Genomic DNA, 15,275 nt, shown 5'->3' on the forward strand with positions numbered 1-15,275 from the left:
ATGACCTGAGGGTGTAGCAGAGAAGTGGTTATTACAATGACATGGTGACCATCAATGACTGAAATACTGTATGGGTCTTTAGTATTACATTGTACTTACGTCAGCTTACGTCAGTCAGAGTACGGTTACGGTACAATGCTTTTCCCTGGTTTACAAAAAGGTCTTGCAGGAGAACTGACCATGTACAAACGTAATGTTTACGAACAGAATACAACAGAGCAGATTCACTGGGACGACATTCCCTCTCATGGGAGACCTAAAAGAGACAGCTGAATGCCCCTTTAATTAGCCACACCTACAATCTTCTGATTGGCTGCCCCTGCTACACTATAATCCTCAAGGCATTTTTTACTTGGACTCAAAGTCTTGACTGGCCTAGTTAAATAAATACAGATGATTGTTTCACAAGTATCATTATGACGTCCAAAGCTTCGTTTGATCGTGTAGTTTTTCAAAACTGCGAGATCCCATTGATTTTGCTGTGGTTAAGTGCTTCGATTCCAAGTTGGTTGCAAACACCGACCTCTACTTGACACTGTACTTACAATGTATAGTTACGAATGTTTAATTCAGAGTTACCTGAATGGTAGCTCAGCAGGTAGTCTGGGTCCTGGGGACCACACTCACAGATGATAGGGAAAGGTGTTGGATCCTGGTGAAGGCATATTATTTCGAGAAATAGTTGTGACACCACACTTTCTGCACATTGTTGTTCAAAAAAAAAAAAATTTGTAAAGTATAAGCTTCTATCCTAAATAATGCCATAGATTCACAGTTTTTCACAGCAAAAAAAGGGGAAACTGTAACTGATAGCAGGCTACTAAGACCCACGATTAACCACTGCCTCTCGGAGATTTGATTTATTGTGAAATAAACTTCTTTATAAACATCAACTGTCTTTCACTGCTGACCAGCAGCTGTCACTAATGTGCATTGTGTTAAAAGCACAATTTGGTCAAATTGGTATAGTATACTGTCAATGAGCAAGTAATGTTGCATGTTGTCAACAAAAGAGTCCGTGAAAGTCACAGTAGGTTACTGGCATGTATTGCTAGTGGCAGTAAGTTGCCTGTAAGGTACTGGAAGTGTTTTGCCAGTAACCTGTTGAGAATTTTACCATAACTTACTGACAAATGGTTTCCAGTTAAGAAATGACTAATTCACACTGTCGTCTGGCAACATGTTGCCATTAAATTACTGGAACATCTTTAAAGTACCGCTCGCCAGTGACACATCCTCTTAAAACAAGAGGATGTTAAGACTAGACAGCAAAAAAGGAGGGGCTCCCGAGTGGCATGGTGGTCGAAAGCGCTGCATCTCAGTGCTAGAGGCATCACTACAGACCCTGGTTCGATTCCAGGCTGTATCACAATCGGCCGTGATTGGGAGTCCCATAGGACAGCCCACAATTGGCCCAGCGTTAGGGTTTGGCTGGCTTAGGCCATCATCGTAAATAAGAATTTGTTCTTAACTGACTTGCCTGGTAAAAAATATAAAAACATGTATTGGCATAACCATCAAACATGTAAACTGCTACAACACTGACAGTTGGCACAAATATGCATATATTTAACCATGCCCCAAATATGCTAATGAGCCCCACCAGTACATTGCCCCCACCTTCCAAAGCGCAGTGATGATTGTACCTTATGTTCAAAATATTGGGTAGAAAGTTATCCCATTATACCTACAAGGTACCAAACTATACAGTTTTCTGGGGGCAGGAGTGGAACAGGGGGTGCAGATAGCTGCCTAATGCTGGCTATTCAGTAGTGATATGGAAATGAAGCACTGAGCATTTCCAACCAATTGTGTCTAAAATAGGTTGATTACTCAAGAGTTGATAAACACGTTGGACACTAGTGGCACTTGATAGTCAAAATAATTTAGAACAGCCAAATTATTATAGATGACGTCCCACACAGCATAGGGCGTTTGCAGGGTAGCCTTTTGTCTTCTACCAAACCAATACCGAACCAATCAGGTGGTTTTTCAACGAAACAAAGCTTCGGACATCATTGATCAGGTGTTTCTGATAAAGTGATACAGGCATCGGGCACACTGCTTCAAAGTACACTGCTTAGCAATTTTGACGCAAGCCTCGGAGCTCCAGTATCAAACGTAACATCACTACTATCCAGCAGCCTGATGGTCTGGGGGTAAAAGCTATTGGGGGGCAGGAGGGGGACAGAGGGAGCAGATAGCTGCCTTGTGGTGGATATTCAGCAACTTGATTAGGTTGATTAGGTGGTGGAGTTGCCCTACCAGACTGTGATGCTGCCCGTCAGTATGTTCTTGATGTTGCACCTGTAGAACACTGTGAAGGACCTCAGGGTCAGGGCAAATTTCATGAGCCTCTGGCCCTGCCTGGTTCCTCCTGAAATCCACAATCAGCTCCTTTGTTTTGCTGACGTTGGGGAAGAGCATATTTACCGTTATTGGTAATCAGGCCTACTGCTGTCGTGTCATCAGCAAACTTGATGATGGAGTTGGAACTGTATGTGGCCATGCAGTCGTGGGTGTACAACGAGTACAGGAGGGGACTGAGGACGCACCCTTGTGGGGCCCCCGTGTTGAGGATCAGTGTGGAGGAAATGTGCATACCTTCACCACCTGGGGACTGCCTGTCAGGAAGTCCAGGACTCAGTTGCATGGGGAGGAGTTCAGTCCCAGGGCCATGAGCTTTGTCTGCAAATGCTCTGATGGCATGGCTAGGGATGCTGTCTGGGCTGGTAACTTTGCGAGGTTTGACATGCTTGAATGACTTACATACAGTCAGTCCTCCGTAGAGACCGTAAGCACGTAGCCCTCGTTGCCCTCAAGGGCTATCCTCAGCAGCTCCGAATCGTTATACTCGAAGCGTGAGAAAAGGTGTTTAGCTCATCCGGTAGGGCGCAGTTGGTGTCTGCACTGTCACTGGCTTTCTTTTTGTAATTCGGGATCGTTAGAAGCCCTTGCTACATACTTTGTTCCTCTACTTGTGTTCCGCCATCTTGATCGATCTGCATAGGTCATAGTTGCACTGTTTAGCCATACAATTATCCCTGGTCACCTTGCAGTGTTTATAAGCAGCATCTCTCTCCTTCAATTTCCCGACAAGGCTGCCATCAATCCACGTTTTTTGACTTGGGTAAGTTTTTAAAGACACCATCAGCATCACATCATCGATGCATTTCTTGATGAATCCGGTGAATGAGTTGGCGTTTTTATTGATGTTACTCCCAGAGCCGCCCCAGAAGATATTCCAGTCCACGTGATCAAAACAGTCTTGGAGCATGGATAAATTGGTCAGACCAGCGTTGTACAGTTCTGACCTCCGGAACTTCCCTATTGAGTCTTTGTTTGTAGGTGGGGAGGAGCAAAATGGAGTCGTAGTCAGATTTGCCAAAAGGAGGATGAGAGAGGGCCTTATATCCTTGTCGAAATGGCATGTAGCAGTGGTCAAGAGTGGAATTTCCACGAGTTGGACAGTAATTGTGTTGATCGTAATTCGGGAGCACGGACATCAAATGACTTTTGTTAAAGTGAACACAATGAACTCTGCCTCCGGGTACACGGTCTCCAGTTTGAAGCATCTCAAAGCATCTCCAGCATCTCAAACTCACTAAGACCCCTCCACGTCTGCCTCTCAGGCAGTGTCTTCCTTTCCTTCTCACTGGTAGGACTCCCAGGCTACCCGGCCCCTCACTGAAGAGGCTAGACCATTGTTCCACCACAGTGAGTACCCAGCTATTCATATTCCAATAGTTCTACCTGGGTAAGAGAATTTGAGAAAAACACTAGAAAAATCACTAGGAGCTCGAGGCGAGTTTTGTAGGAGCTTGAGGCGAGGATACCATGTTCAACGGCGTCATCTTGCCATAGGCCCTGAATAGATTTGATGTCCCTATATATATATAAAAAAGATGTCCCTATATAAAAATAGCAAAAAAGTTCAAATGATCGAGTGAGAGGTTGGCGCAAAATCTGTATCTCTACTGCGCTGTTTCAGCACAATGGGCATAGCGCGCTGCAGTGTGTGTACGGTCTACGGAAAGCCACAGGGGTGGATATGTATGACTCCTTTCGGTTTTCATAAAAAGCTATAAAAAACGCTTCTCATCTGTGGTAGGTTAAGTGGATAACGCGATACGTATCCACCTGTAATATTTGATTTTGATTTATAAGGGTGGGGTCAGGTTTACCTCACGGCCCACCACTACAGAGTTTAGTTAGCTTCTTAGCTAAGTGTATAAAGCATTGGTGTTATTAGCCTTAGCGGCCTATTTAGCTCAAACCAGTTCCTCTCTGACATTGAATGTACAGTACGCATTCAGACGACATAGAAGTAAGAATCGAGGTTACAGGGCTGCTGAAGGCGGTGACAGACCCCAGACTTTAAGTTTACAGTCACCATGGTGCACATAAACCTGTCTTCTCGATCCCCCAAACAAATTACTCCAGTCAAAAGCAACTAATAAATATCATACCCGCCAAAAATGCACACCTCCCCTGTTATTGGTGAAAGGTTAGCATGTCTTGGGAGTATGATATTTGTGCATCTGTAACTTTCTCACTCATCATCATTCACGATTCATTCGGGACTATCTGTAATCATGGTAGCATCCACATTAATGTAGAAGTGTTTAGCAGCATATTCTGTCCTTGTTTACATTAAAAGTTACTCCGAAATGACACAATAGATTATTTACCATTCATTTATATTGGGAACAAAATCATCTGAAACACAACCAAAACAAACAGCAAATGCATCCAACACATTTGTAGAGTCCCAAGCTTGATGTAATCACTGCGTGCCAGGAATATGGGCCTAAGCTAAGCTTTTGACTACTTTAATACACACACAGTGCATTCAGAAAGTATACAGACCCTTTGACTTTTTTAAAACATTTTGTTACGTTACAGCCTTAATCTAAAATTGATAAAATATATATTTCTTCTTATAAATTGACACACAACACCCCATAATAACAAGGTCAAAAAACGTTTTTAGAAATGCTGGTAATTGATTAAAAAAGAAAAAACATAAATACCTTATTTGCATAAATATTCAGACACTTTGCTATGAGACTTGAAATTGAGCTCAGGTGCATCCTGTTCCCATTGATCATCCTTGCAATGTTTCTACAACTTGATTGGAGTCCACCAGTGGTAAATTCAATTGATTGGACATGATTTGGAAAGGCACACACCTGTCTATATAAGGTCCCACAGTTGACAGTGCATGTCAGAGCAAAATCAAGCCATGGGCTTGAAGGAATAGTTCTGCAGCATTGAAGATTCCCAAGAACACAGTGGCCTCCATCGTTCTTAAATGGAAGAAGTTTGGAACCACCAAGACAATTCCTAGAGCTGGCTGCCAGGGCAAACTGAGCAATCTGGGGAGAATGGCCTTGGTCAGGGAAATGACTTGTTAGGATCAAGGGAAAGATGGACAGAGCAAAGTACAGAGAGATCCTTGATGAAAACATGCTGCAGAGCACTCAGGACCTCAGACGGGGGCGAAGGTTCACCTTCCAACAGGACAATGACCCTGAGTACACAGCCAAGATGATGCAGGAGTGGCTTTGGGACAAGTCTCTGAATGTCCTTTAGTGGCCCAGCCAGAGCCTAGATTTGAACCCAATCTAATATCTATGGAAAGACTTAAATAGCTGTGCAGTAACTGAGCTGAGTACCGGCTCTTCAAATGTTCTAAAGCTTGAGATCCTGCACCACCTTTATAAAATATTACCTTGAACATTTTATGGAACTCCTGCACCTGATTGTAAACAGTACCAGCACCCAAAATGAGTACAGACACCTATTTCAGTCCAAGTCAGTCACTGACCGCAACTAGACAAAAACCTCCAGGATCTAAAAGCGTTCTAAACATTTTCTTGGGGACGTTCCTGGAACAAACCGGGAACAAGACAAAACCTGCAGGTGACCATGACTGTTTAAATTAAATGTATGTCAATTATGCCTTTGAAGTCAAATATTCTCAATGACATTTGACACCTGGGTTTTCACATGTGCAAACATTTTTCACAATGCTTAGGTTCATGGTATCACATGTTACAATGTTGCATCCCCATTTTGTCACATTTATTTCACATGTTTCCAAATGTGCTCGCCCCCACACCCCGATCCCCAAATATAGGATAGCCCCCTACAAAGGTCAGTGTGGACCAAGAGGCCAGGTTGAGAGAGCATTCAATCTAAGGGTGGAAATTGAAACTGTCAGGGCGGTGGTAATGTTGGTTTGTATGCATGATAGATTGCCCAGACACTCTCCCTATGTTGATGGGGGAAAGCTAGGGCATGCCTTATCACTGTTTCTACAGTGTTTTCTTTTTCCAAAGTAATTTTTCTCATTGCGAAGGTTTTATTTCTGTCTGGATGCCTCCACTCTCTATTTATATAATTGGTGACGCATGCTGGTGGCATCACTTTTTAGCTAGAGGAGAGAGAGCCATTGATTGAACTGTCCCAATAAAAAGGCCACACCAATTGTGTTTTGAAAATAATAAACATATGGTTTGTATATTATGAAAAATATTCTGGAGTAAAACGTGCATGCTTTTGCTAGTAGAGGTTTTTTTTCAATTTGCAAATGAGAAAATCCATATTGCCTGTCTTTTACCATACGGTATTTACAGGTTTCTCTCTGCATAATGAAATGTACTTTTGACCCAGCCGCTTGCCATAGTTTGGACACAAACAAGGAAGTGCATTATATTGAAAATTTAGAGCAACAAAATAGTGAATGTAATGCATTTAAACCATGTATTGCTACTTTATTTGACATAAAACAATTTGGATGCATACAGTGCAGTTCATTATAAACGGGTACAATTAAATTGGCTATTATAGGTTAAGGACCTTGCGCGAGATCTCCAATTTCTGTCAATGCAGGTATGCTAGCTAGCTAACTTGCTAGTTTAGCTGAACAGTTATGGCAGCAAATCCCGAAAAGACATTCAAGTTTGTGGTCGTCGGTGGTGGCATTGCAGGTGTAACGTGTGCTGAGCAGGTGAGACCACTGTGCACTTTGTCACAACTGCCTGTACCGCCTGTAACATTATCGACTTGGCATGTTACGCTGTTTTGTGATTGTCTTTGACAGCTGGCCTCCCAGTTCCCATCAGCTGATGTTGCTCTCCTGACAGCAGCCCCTCTGATTAAGGCAGTCTGCAACTTCAAACAGGTGATCATACACAGAAAGACGAGCTATCATGATTGTTAAATTGTGTCAGAGATAAAAGTTAGTCTATATTTTATTATAGACTACTAATATGTTCAAAATAGCTTTAGTTTATTAGTTAATACTATAGCTATGTCTAGAATAGATCTGTCCATAGTATATCCAGTAATTCATAATGCCCTAACGGTAACCCATACACTCCCCTCCCTGGACAGGTATCTAAGACGCTGGAGGAGTTTGATGTGGAGGAGAGGCCCTCCAGTGTTCTAGAGGAAAAGTATGCCAACCTGAGAGTCATCCAGTCTGCAGTGAAGGCCCTTCATGCACAACAACATGTACGTTTTAATAGTAAACACACACAGGCTGAAATGCATTAGATTAGTCTAATATATGGTATTTTTATGTTAATGTATACAGTTATATTATAGCTATCTATATTAATATAACCTTTCAAATGTATTAATGTACAATCCATGACCAAAAGTATGCAGACACCTGGTCGTCGAACATCTCCTTCCAAAATCATGGGCATTAATTGGTTGGTCCCCCCTTTGCTGCTATAACAGCCTCCACTCTTCTGAGAAGGCGTTCAACTAGATGTTGGAACATTGCTGCAGGGACTTGCTTCCATTCAGCCACGAGTATTAGTGAGGACGGGCGATTAGGCTTGGCTCACAGTCAGCGCTCCAATTTATCCAAATCAAATTTCATTTGTCACAAACACGTGTTTAGCAGATGTTATTGCGGGTGTAGCGAAATGCTTGTGTTTCTAGCTCCAACAGTGCAGTAATATCTAACAATTTCACAACACTACACAAGATACACACATCTAAAGGAATGGAGTTAAGAATATATAAATATTTGGACGAGCAATGTCAGAGCGGCATAGACTAAGAGATACAGTACAATCTAATAGAATACATTACATACATATGAGATGAGTAATGCAAAATATGTAAACATTTATTAAAGTGGCCAGTGATTTCAAGTCTATGTATATAGGGCAGCAGCCTCTAATGTGCTAGTGATGGCTATTTAACAGTCTGATGGCCTTGAGATAGAAGCTGTCTCTCGGTCCCAGCTTTGATGCACATGTACTGACCTCGCCTTCTGGATGATAGCAGGGTGAACAGGCAGTGGCTCGGGTGGTTGTTGTCCTTGATGATCTTTTTGGCCTTCCTGTGACATTGGGTGCTGTAGGTGTCATCTAGAATGTGTATGCTGTAGCGTTAAGATTTACTTTCAATGTTACTAAGGGGCCTAGCCCAAACCATAAACAGCCCCAGACCATTATTCCTCCTCCACTAAACTTTACAGTTGGCATTATGCATTCGGGCAGGTAGCGTTCTCTTGGCATCCGCCAAACCCAGGTTTGTCCGTCGGGCTGCCAGATGGTGCAGAGTGATTCATCACCCAAGAGAGCGCATTTCCACTGCTCCAGAGTCCAATGGCGGCGAACTTTACACCACTCCAGCTGACGCTTGACATTGCACATGGTGATCTTAGGCTTGTGTGCGGCTGCTCGGCCATGGAAACCAATTTCATGAAGGTCCTGACGAACAGTTCTTGTGCTGACGTTGCTTCCAAAGTCAGTTTGGAAATGAGTGTTTCAACCGAGGATGTGATTTTTACGTGCTTCAGCACTCGGCTTTCGCATTCTGTGAGCCTGTGTGGCCTACCACTTTGCGGCTGAGCCGTTGTTGCTTCTAGACGTTTCCACTTCACAATTCCAACACTTACAGTTGACCGGAGCAGCTCTAGCAGGGCAGAAATTTGATAAACTGACTTGTTGGAAAGGTGGTATCCTATGATGTTGCCACATAGAAAGTTACTGAGCTTTTCAGTGTAGCCATTCTTCTGCCAATGTTTGTCTATGGAGATTGCATGGCCGTGTGCTCGATTTTATAGAGCTGTCAGCAACGGGTGTGGCTGAAATAGCCAAATCCACTAATTTGAAGGGGTGTCCCCATACTTTTGTGTATATATAGTGTACCATTAGGTCCCAAGCATAAATCCCTGTCCAACACTACCACCTTCTGGATGTCTTTTCATCAATTACTATGTCATACATTGTCATACAGAGTATGCATACAGTACCGTGTATGCTATTAAAATGCAAGCACAACGTGATCCTCCTTCCTGCTTCTCTCAGACTTTGCAGTCTGTGGATGGTCTGGAGATCCACTATGAGAAGCTGTGTATCTGTAGCGGGGGCAGACCCAAACTCCTTACCCAGGATAACCCCTATGTGCTGGGGATACGAGACACAGATAGTGCCCAGGTACTTGACAATGGCTTCCCAGTAAAGATTTGCTTGTTTCCCCACCCATTTGCTTCAGTTAATCTAGTACTCATGATGTCTTTTGTGCTGGCAGGAGTTTCAGAAGCGGTTATCCAAAGCCAAGCGAATTGTAGTCGTTGGAAATGGAGGGATTGCCTTGGAACTAGTGTGAGTATATCGACCTTATTTTTGTCTGAATTGGTCTTGTTCTAAAATCTCAAGTGTGTGTATATATATTATAGCTAAATGTACTGTGTATTGGGTTCAGGTATGAGGTGGAAGGTTGTGAGGTAATCTGGGTAGTGAAAGACAAGGCCATAGGAAACACCTTCTTTGACGCGGGAGCAGCCCAGTTCCTGATCCCCTCCCTGGACACAGACAAACCAGAGCGAGCTGCTACCTGTAAGAGGGCTCGCTACACCATAGAGGGGCCTGCAGCTACGCAGGGCCTTGCTGTAGGTGGCGACAGACAAGGCCAGAGAAGAGGGTTGGAAGAGCCAGGCAGTGCCCTGGGACCAGACTGGCATGAAGGCATCAGTCTGAGAGGAGCAGAGGAGGTAAGTGTGCCTCTGTGTGTTCACAATTATAGAATACAACTTTAATATTGTTTTAGTAAAGCAATTTTATTAGTTTATAGATGGTTTATAAATCTGTTATAAACAAATATAACATGTTGGTAGAAATGTATCCATTCAGAGATGGGAATTTGTCTGGAACAAGGAAAGAGAGGTCAGCCTGGAGCAGTAATTCATAGTAACCTAAGTTGTGTTAACTCTTGCTGTGGCCAGGTGCCTCACAGGGTGTCAGTGGAGTACCAGTCTGAGGTGAAACAGATCTACACTCACCAGGACTTCCTGCTGTCACCGCTTGCCTCACAGACAGCAGACACTGGTGAGAGGAACCTATGACAATGGAACACATACCGGTGGGAAAGAGATGGAAATATGATGTGCTGAAAATGTGTTTGTTTCCATCAATCAAATAGTAAATTATACTGAACAAAAATATAAAACGCAACATGCAACAATTTCAAAGATTTTACTGAGTTACAGGTCATATACAAAAGTCCGATATGCATCGGTTGGTCAAAGATACCTTAAAGGTAGGGGTGTGGATCAGAAAACCACCATTTGACTCATGCATCGTGAAACAAATCCTTCGTTTAGAGTTGATCAGGCTGTTGATTGTGGCCTTTGGAATGTTGTTTTCCACTCTTCAATGGCTGTGTGAAGTTGTTGGGTATTTCCGGGAACTGGAACACACCGTTGTACACGTCGATCCAGAGAATCCCAAACATGCTCAATGGGTGACATGTCTGGTGAGTATGCAGGCCATAGAAGAACTGGGACTTTTTCAGCTTCCAGGAATTGTGTACATATCCTTGCAGCATGGGGCTGTGCATTATCAAGCTGAAACATGAGGTGATGGCGGTGGGTGAATGGCTTGACAATGGGCTTCAGGATCCCGTCCCAGTATCTCTGTGCATTCAAATTGCCATAGATAAAATGCAATTGTGTTTGTTGTCCATAGTTTGGGGCACTCTGTTCACAACGTGGACATCAGCAAACTGTTTGCCCACACGACGCTATGCACGTGGTATGCGGTTGTGAGGCCGGTTGGATGTCAGAGAAATTACCATTCAGTTCTCTGGCAACAGCTATGGTGGACATGCCAATTGCACGCTCCCTCAACTTGAGACATCTGTGGCATTTTGTTGTGTGACAAAACTGCACATTTTAGAGTGGCGTTTTGTCCCCAACACAAGGTGCACCTGTGTAGTGATCATGCTGTTTAATCAGCTTCTTGATGTGCCACACCTGTCAGGTGGATGGATTATCTTGTCAAATTAGAAATTCTCACTAACAGGGATGTAAACAAATTTCTGCACTACATTTGAGAGAAATAAGCTTGTTGTTCATATGAAAAATGTCTGGGATCTTTTATTTCAGCTCATGAAACATGGGACCAAAAACGTTACATGTTGCATTTATATTTTAGTTCAGTATTGTTGATTTATCTTTTCAACCACTGTACTGTTTTCCCCTACTATATAGGCTCTTGGCCAGTGTATGCTCAGCTGACCAATGGGAAGACTTTTGGCTGTGACTTCATCATCAGTGCTACAGGAGTCGTGCCAAACACCGAACCTTTTCTCCATGGAAACAGCGTAAGGAAAATAAGTTAAACAGATGCTAGATGTTTCATATCATCCATTATTTCCTGACAACTCAGGCCACTTATACTCAGAAGCAATATTTACCAATATTTGTCCATACATATTCTGTTCAGTTTGCGTTAGCTGAGGACTCTGGGCTGAAAGTGGATGACCACATGATGACAACAGAACCAGACATTTACGCTGCTGGAGACGTATGTACAGCAGGCTGGGAGCCAAGCCACCTCTGGCAGCAGGTACACAGACCACACTGAATCACTTCTAATCACGTTATGCTGCGTCTGACCATTCCTTTGGGTATGAGGCCTTTTGGATTTTGTGGTGAACTATCCTGTCATCAATTCAGTCGTGAGATATGACATCCTGTATACTTCTCTCCTCTGTAGATGCGTCTGTGGACGCAGGCCCGTCAGATGGGCTGGTACGCAGGCCGATGTATGGCTGCTGATGTCCTGTCTGAAACCATAGAGCTGGACTTCTGCTTTGAACTCTTCTCTCACATTACAAAGTTCTTCAACTACAAGGTGTGTGTGAAGGCAAAGCTGCTAATGCTTTTCTACATCAGTTGTTGACGTGTTGAATCTGCTTTTATGGTGTGTTCCCTGCAACAAGCTGCATTTCCTGTCACGTTGTAATAATAAATCATCACTTGACTTGAAATGCTAAATAAGGTGTGTCCACTTGACGTGCTTTTTTTTTTCTCCCTCCAGGTGGTTCTGCTGGGGAAGTTTAACGGCCAGGGTCTGGGTCTGAACCAGGAGTTGTTGGTGCGCTGCACTAAGGGCCATGAGTACGTCAAGGTAGTGCTGAGCGGAGGGAGGATGTTGGGAGCAGTCCTTATTGGAGAGACTGACCTGGAAGAGACCTTTGAGAACCTCATCCTCAACCAGATGGACCTAACACCCTACGGAGAAGAGCTACTAAACCCCAACATAGACATAGAGGACTACTTTGACTGAGCCTGTGTGTCTACCTAACACCCTATGGAGGGTTACTACTCAACCCCGACATAGACCACTTTGACTGAGGGGCCAAGAACTTCCTCGTAAATCAATACTAAACTGGATGTCTGCTTTAGCCCTGTTTATATCTGGTGCTAACACGTCCTGATCTTGCCCACATTTTTAGACTAGTGTAGATGATTTAAAAATAAAAAAAAACTGATTGTGATCAGATCTTCCTGACCACCTCCGGAGGTAGTCAGGGACACATTGTATCTGGATTGTGTACACAGATCTGGATTATCAAACCATTTAATTTGTCCCTCTAAAATCATTGACAGGTGGCACTATTGACCCAATGTGTCAGTACTTGTTTTAACATAAAACATTTATTATTTTGAAACAATATCTGTCAAATAATTTGCATACAGGGAGGGACCAGGTCATCTGGTAACAATGCAGACACTGTGGATAGATAGTCTTGTTCCCACGGCAGCCCTTAATGCTCAAATCAGTTTGATTTTTCAAATCCATTTTGGAATACTGACTTTCCAAACAGTGACCTAATCGGATGTGTGTGTTCAGACAGCAGTCATTTGCTAACATGGCTGCGCTAGCTGTCATAGTAACAACAGATGTGTGCGCAGTGGTGTAGGCTGATTGGTGCTTCCTATCCCTCGGAAGTTATCTACTGTAGCAAGCTAAAGTGATAGCAATGCCTGCCATGGACATTTCCCAGTTACTTTGAATGTTCAAAATCGTAGTGTAAGAACAGAAGCTAGGTAGCCATTTAGCTTTCTAGCACAGTCACTCATTTGTTTGTAAACAATTAACAAGCTAGTTAGCTACCACATGTTGTCAAACTGTCAGAGTAGCGAGGAAGCAACACGATATACCAAATGACAGTCTAAAAACCACTTGAGGGCAAATAAACCAGATTTGACCGTTCAGACAAGTAGCATATGGCCAGGAATCAGATTTATCTTATTTAAAATCACCTTTGAAGGTGGTTTGAAATATCAGATTCCATGTGCTTTTTGGCTGTTCAGACTGCAAGAAAAATAGATTAAAATCTGATATGCATGTATTTTTTTGTCACTTTAAACTGCCAATGTGATTAAAATACCATGTGTAGTTGCTGCAAATGTGTAGACTAGTGATGCGGTGGTCAGCTGTTTTTTCAACAGCACTTGCTAATAACCCATCTGCAACCACCCGACTACATGTGATAGTGAAAATATGAGGCCCACAGCTGACTAACCCCCGCAAAAAATGCGCCTTCCCTTTTTTCCTCAGTGGATCGATGTGAACTTTTTCTGCCCAAGTTACCAAAGCATTTGGCACGTGTACAGTTAGGCCCACACACTAAATCCAGATAAAAATGAAAGATAAATCTCAATGTAGCTATAGATATGAATTGCACAATAATGATTAATTTATGGATTTTTTTTATGCATTGTTTTCCCTTTATTCAACCTGCACGCGTGTGTATGTGATCCTTGTGTAGCCGCTAATAGTGATCGGATCATCTCGATTTGACCACAAAAACCACATGTTAATGCAAGGTGTAACCAGGGCTATAAATATACCTTTGTTGAGAAAGGGCATTGGCAAGTTTAGAACCTGACATCCTGGTCCCTATCCCAGTGCCTAGTCTATTGCACAAGCAATTGGGAGGGTACAACTAGTTTTTTGTTTTACATATAAAGCTGTTCAGTCAGGTAGAATTGTGATTAAGGTTGGAAAACAAAAGCTGCATTGGCATTCCAACTGGCAACATTGTGTCGCAAACCGTGTTTAACGCCCTCAAACCTACTTCCCTAAAGAAGGCTTTTCTTTATTTGACTCTCACCTGTACACTCTTTGACCTGTCCATCGAGCTTTCATCCAACCAATCAATTCGTCCCTGAGTACCTCTGGAAACAGTCTGGAATTTCTGATCACAATCAGTTCTTTTAATCGTCTTAACCTGTCTAAAAATGTGGACAAGATCAGGACACGTGTTAGCACCAGGTATAAACGGGGCTCTTGACTGAATCCTGCAGGGCTAAGAACAGATTTGCGTATCAATATCAAACCTCGAGTTAACATTGTTTTCAAGAAAAGGGTTATGAGTAATCTGCAATACACTGTAAAGAAAAACTTCTGGGGTGAATTGAACCAACATACTTAATAAAATCAATGCAAGTCATTTTACCAAACAAGTTAAGAATAAATCCAACTCTGTTGCATAAAATCTAAGTATATTGAGGATAACCAAAGAGAGAATTTAAATGAATGGCTGTTTTTACAGAATTGTGGGTAATTCAACATTTGTAGAACCGTTTCTTTTACACAAAGTTGTGTACATGTTTGAAGAAAAGTATATTTCTATATTAGTATTAAGCAGCTTGTTGTGCAATAAGGTGTAATGGATCATGATGAATGGATATCAAAACCGTCAGACAAATTGACATTCAATTGTGAGACCACTCATTTCCACCATCAGCAACCTAAACAAGAGGCAAATGCAGCACATTGTAATGCTTGCAGTTCTACCTCCAGTTACTGCAGATGGATTGAGCACTTTACAATGCCTGCCAAAGCTGGTAAATGGCATTGTTTAATGTATTTAAGACACCATCACTGAAAGTAACTAATCAGAAATGAAGTAAATCTCATTCATATTACGACTATTATTATTTCCCTGGA

General features: G+C 42.6%; 1 protein-coding gene across 1 annotated transcript; it reads left to right on the plus strand.

Annotated features, from left to right (window-relative positions):
- The first annotated feature begins 6,679 nt into the window (after window positions 1–6,679).
- pyroxd1 (pyridine nucleotide-disulphide oxidoreductase domain 1) lies at window positions 6,680–14,819 on the plus strand. Its single transcript, XM_021563417.2, has 11 exons — window positions 6,680–7,015; window positions 7,109–7,189; window positions 7,402–7,521; window positions 9,339–9,467; window positions 9,562–9,635; window positions 9,736–10,024; window positions 10,256–10,358; window positions 11,522–11,634; window positions 11,757–11,879; window positions 12,030–12,167; window positions 12,354–14,819. The coding sequence occupies exons 1-11, from the start codon at window positions 6,938–6,940 to the stop codon at window positions 12,600–12,602; spliced, it is 1,497 nt and encodes a 498-aa protein (XP_021419092.2). The 5' UTR covers window positions 6,680–6,937; the 3' UTR covers window positions 12,603–14,819.
- Window positions 14,820–15,275: the final 456 nt, after the last annotated feature.

This window comes from Oncorhynchus mykiss, chromosome 15, assembly GCF_013265735.2.
Source record: "Oncorhynchus mykiss isolate Arlee chromosome 15, USDA_OmykA_1.1, whole genome shotgun sequence".
Lineage (NCBI taxonomy): Eukaryota > Metazoa > Chordata > Actinopteri > Salmoniformes > Salmonidae > Oncorhynchus > Oncorhynchus mykiss.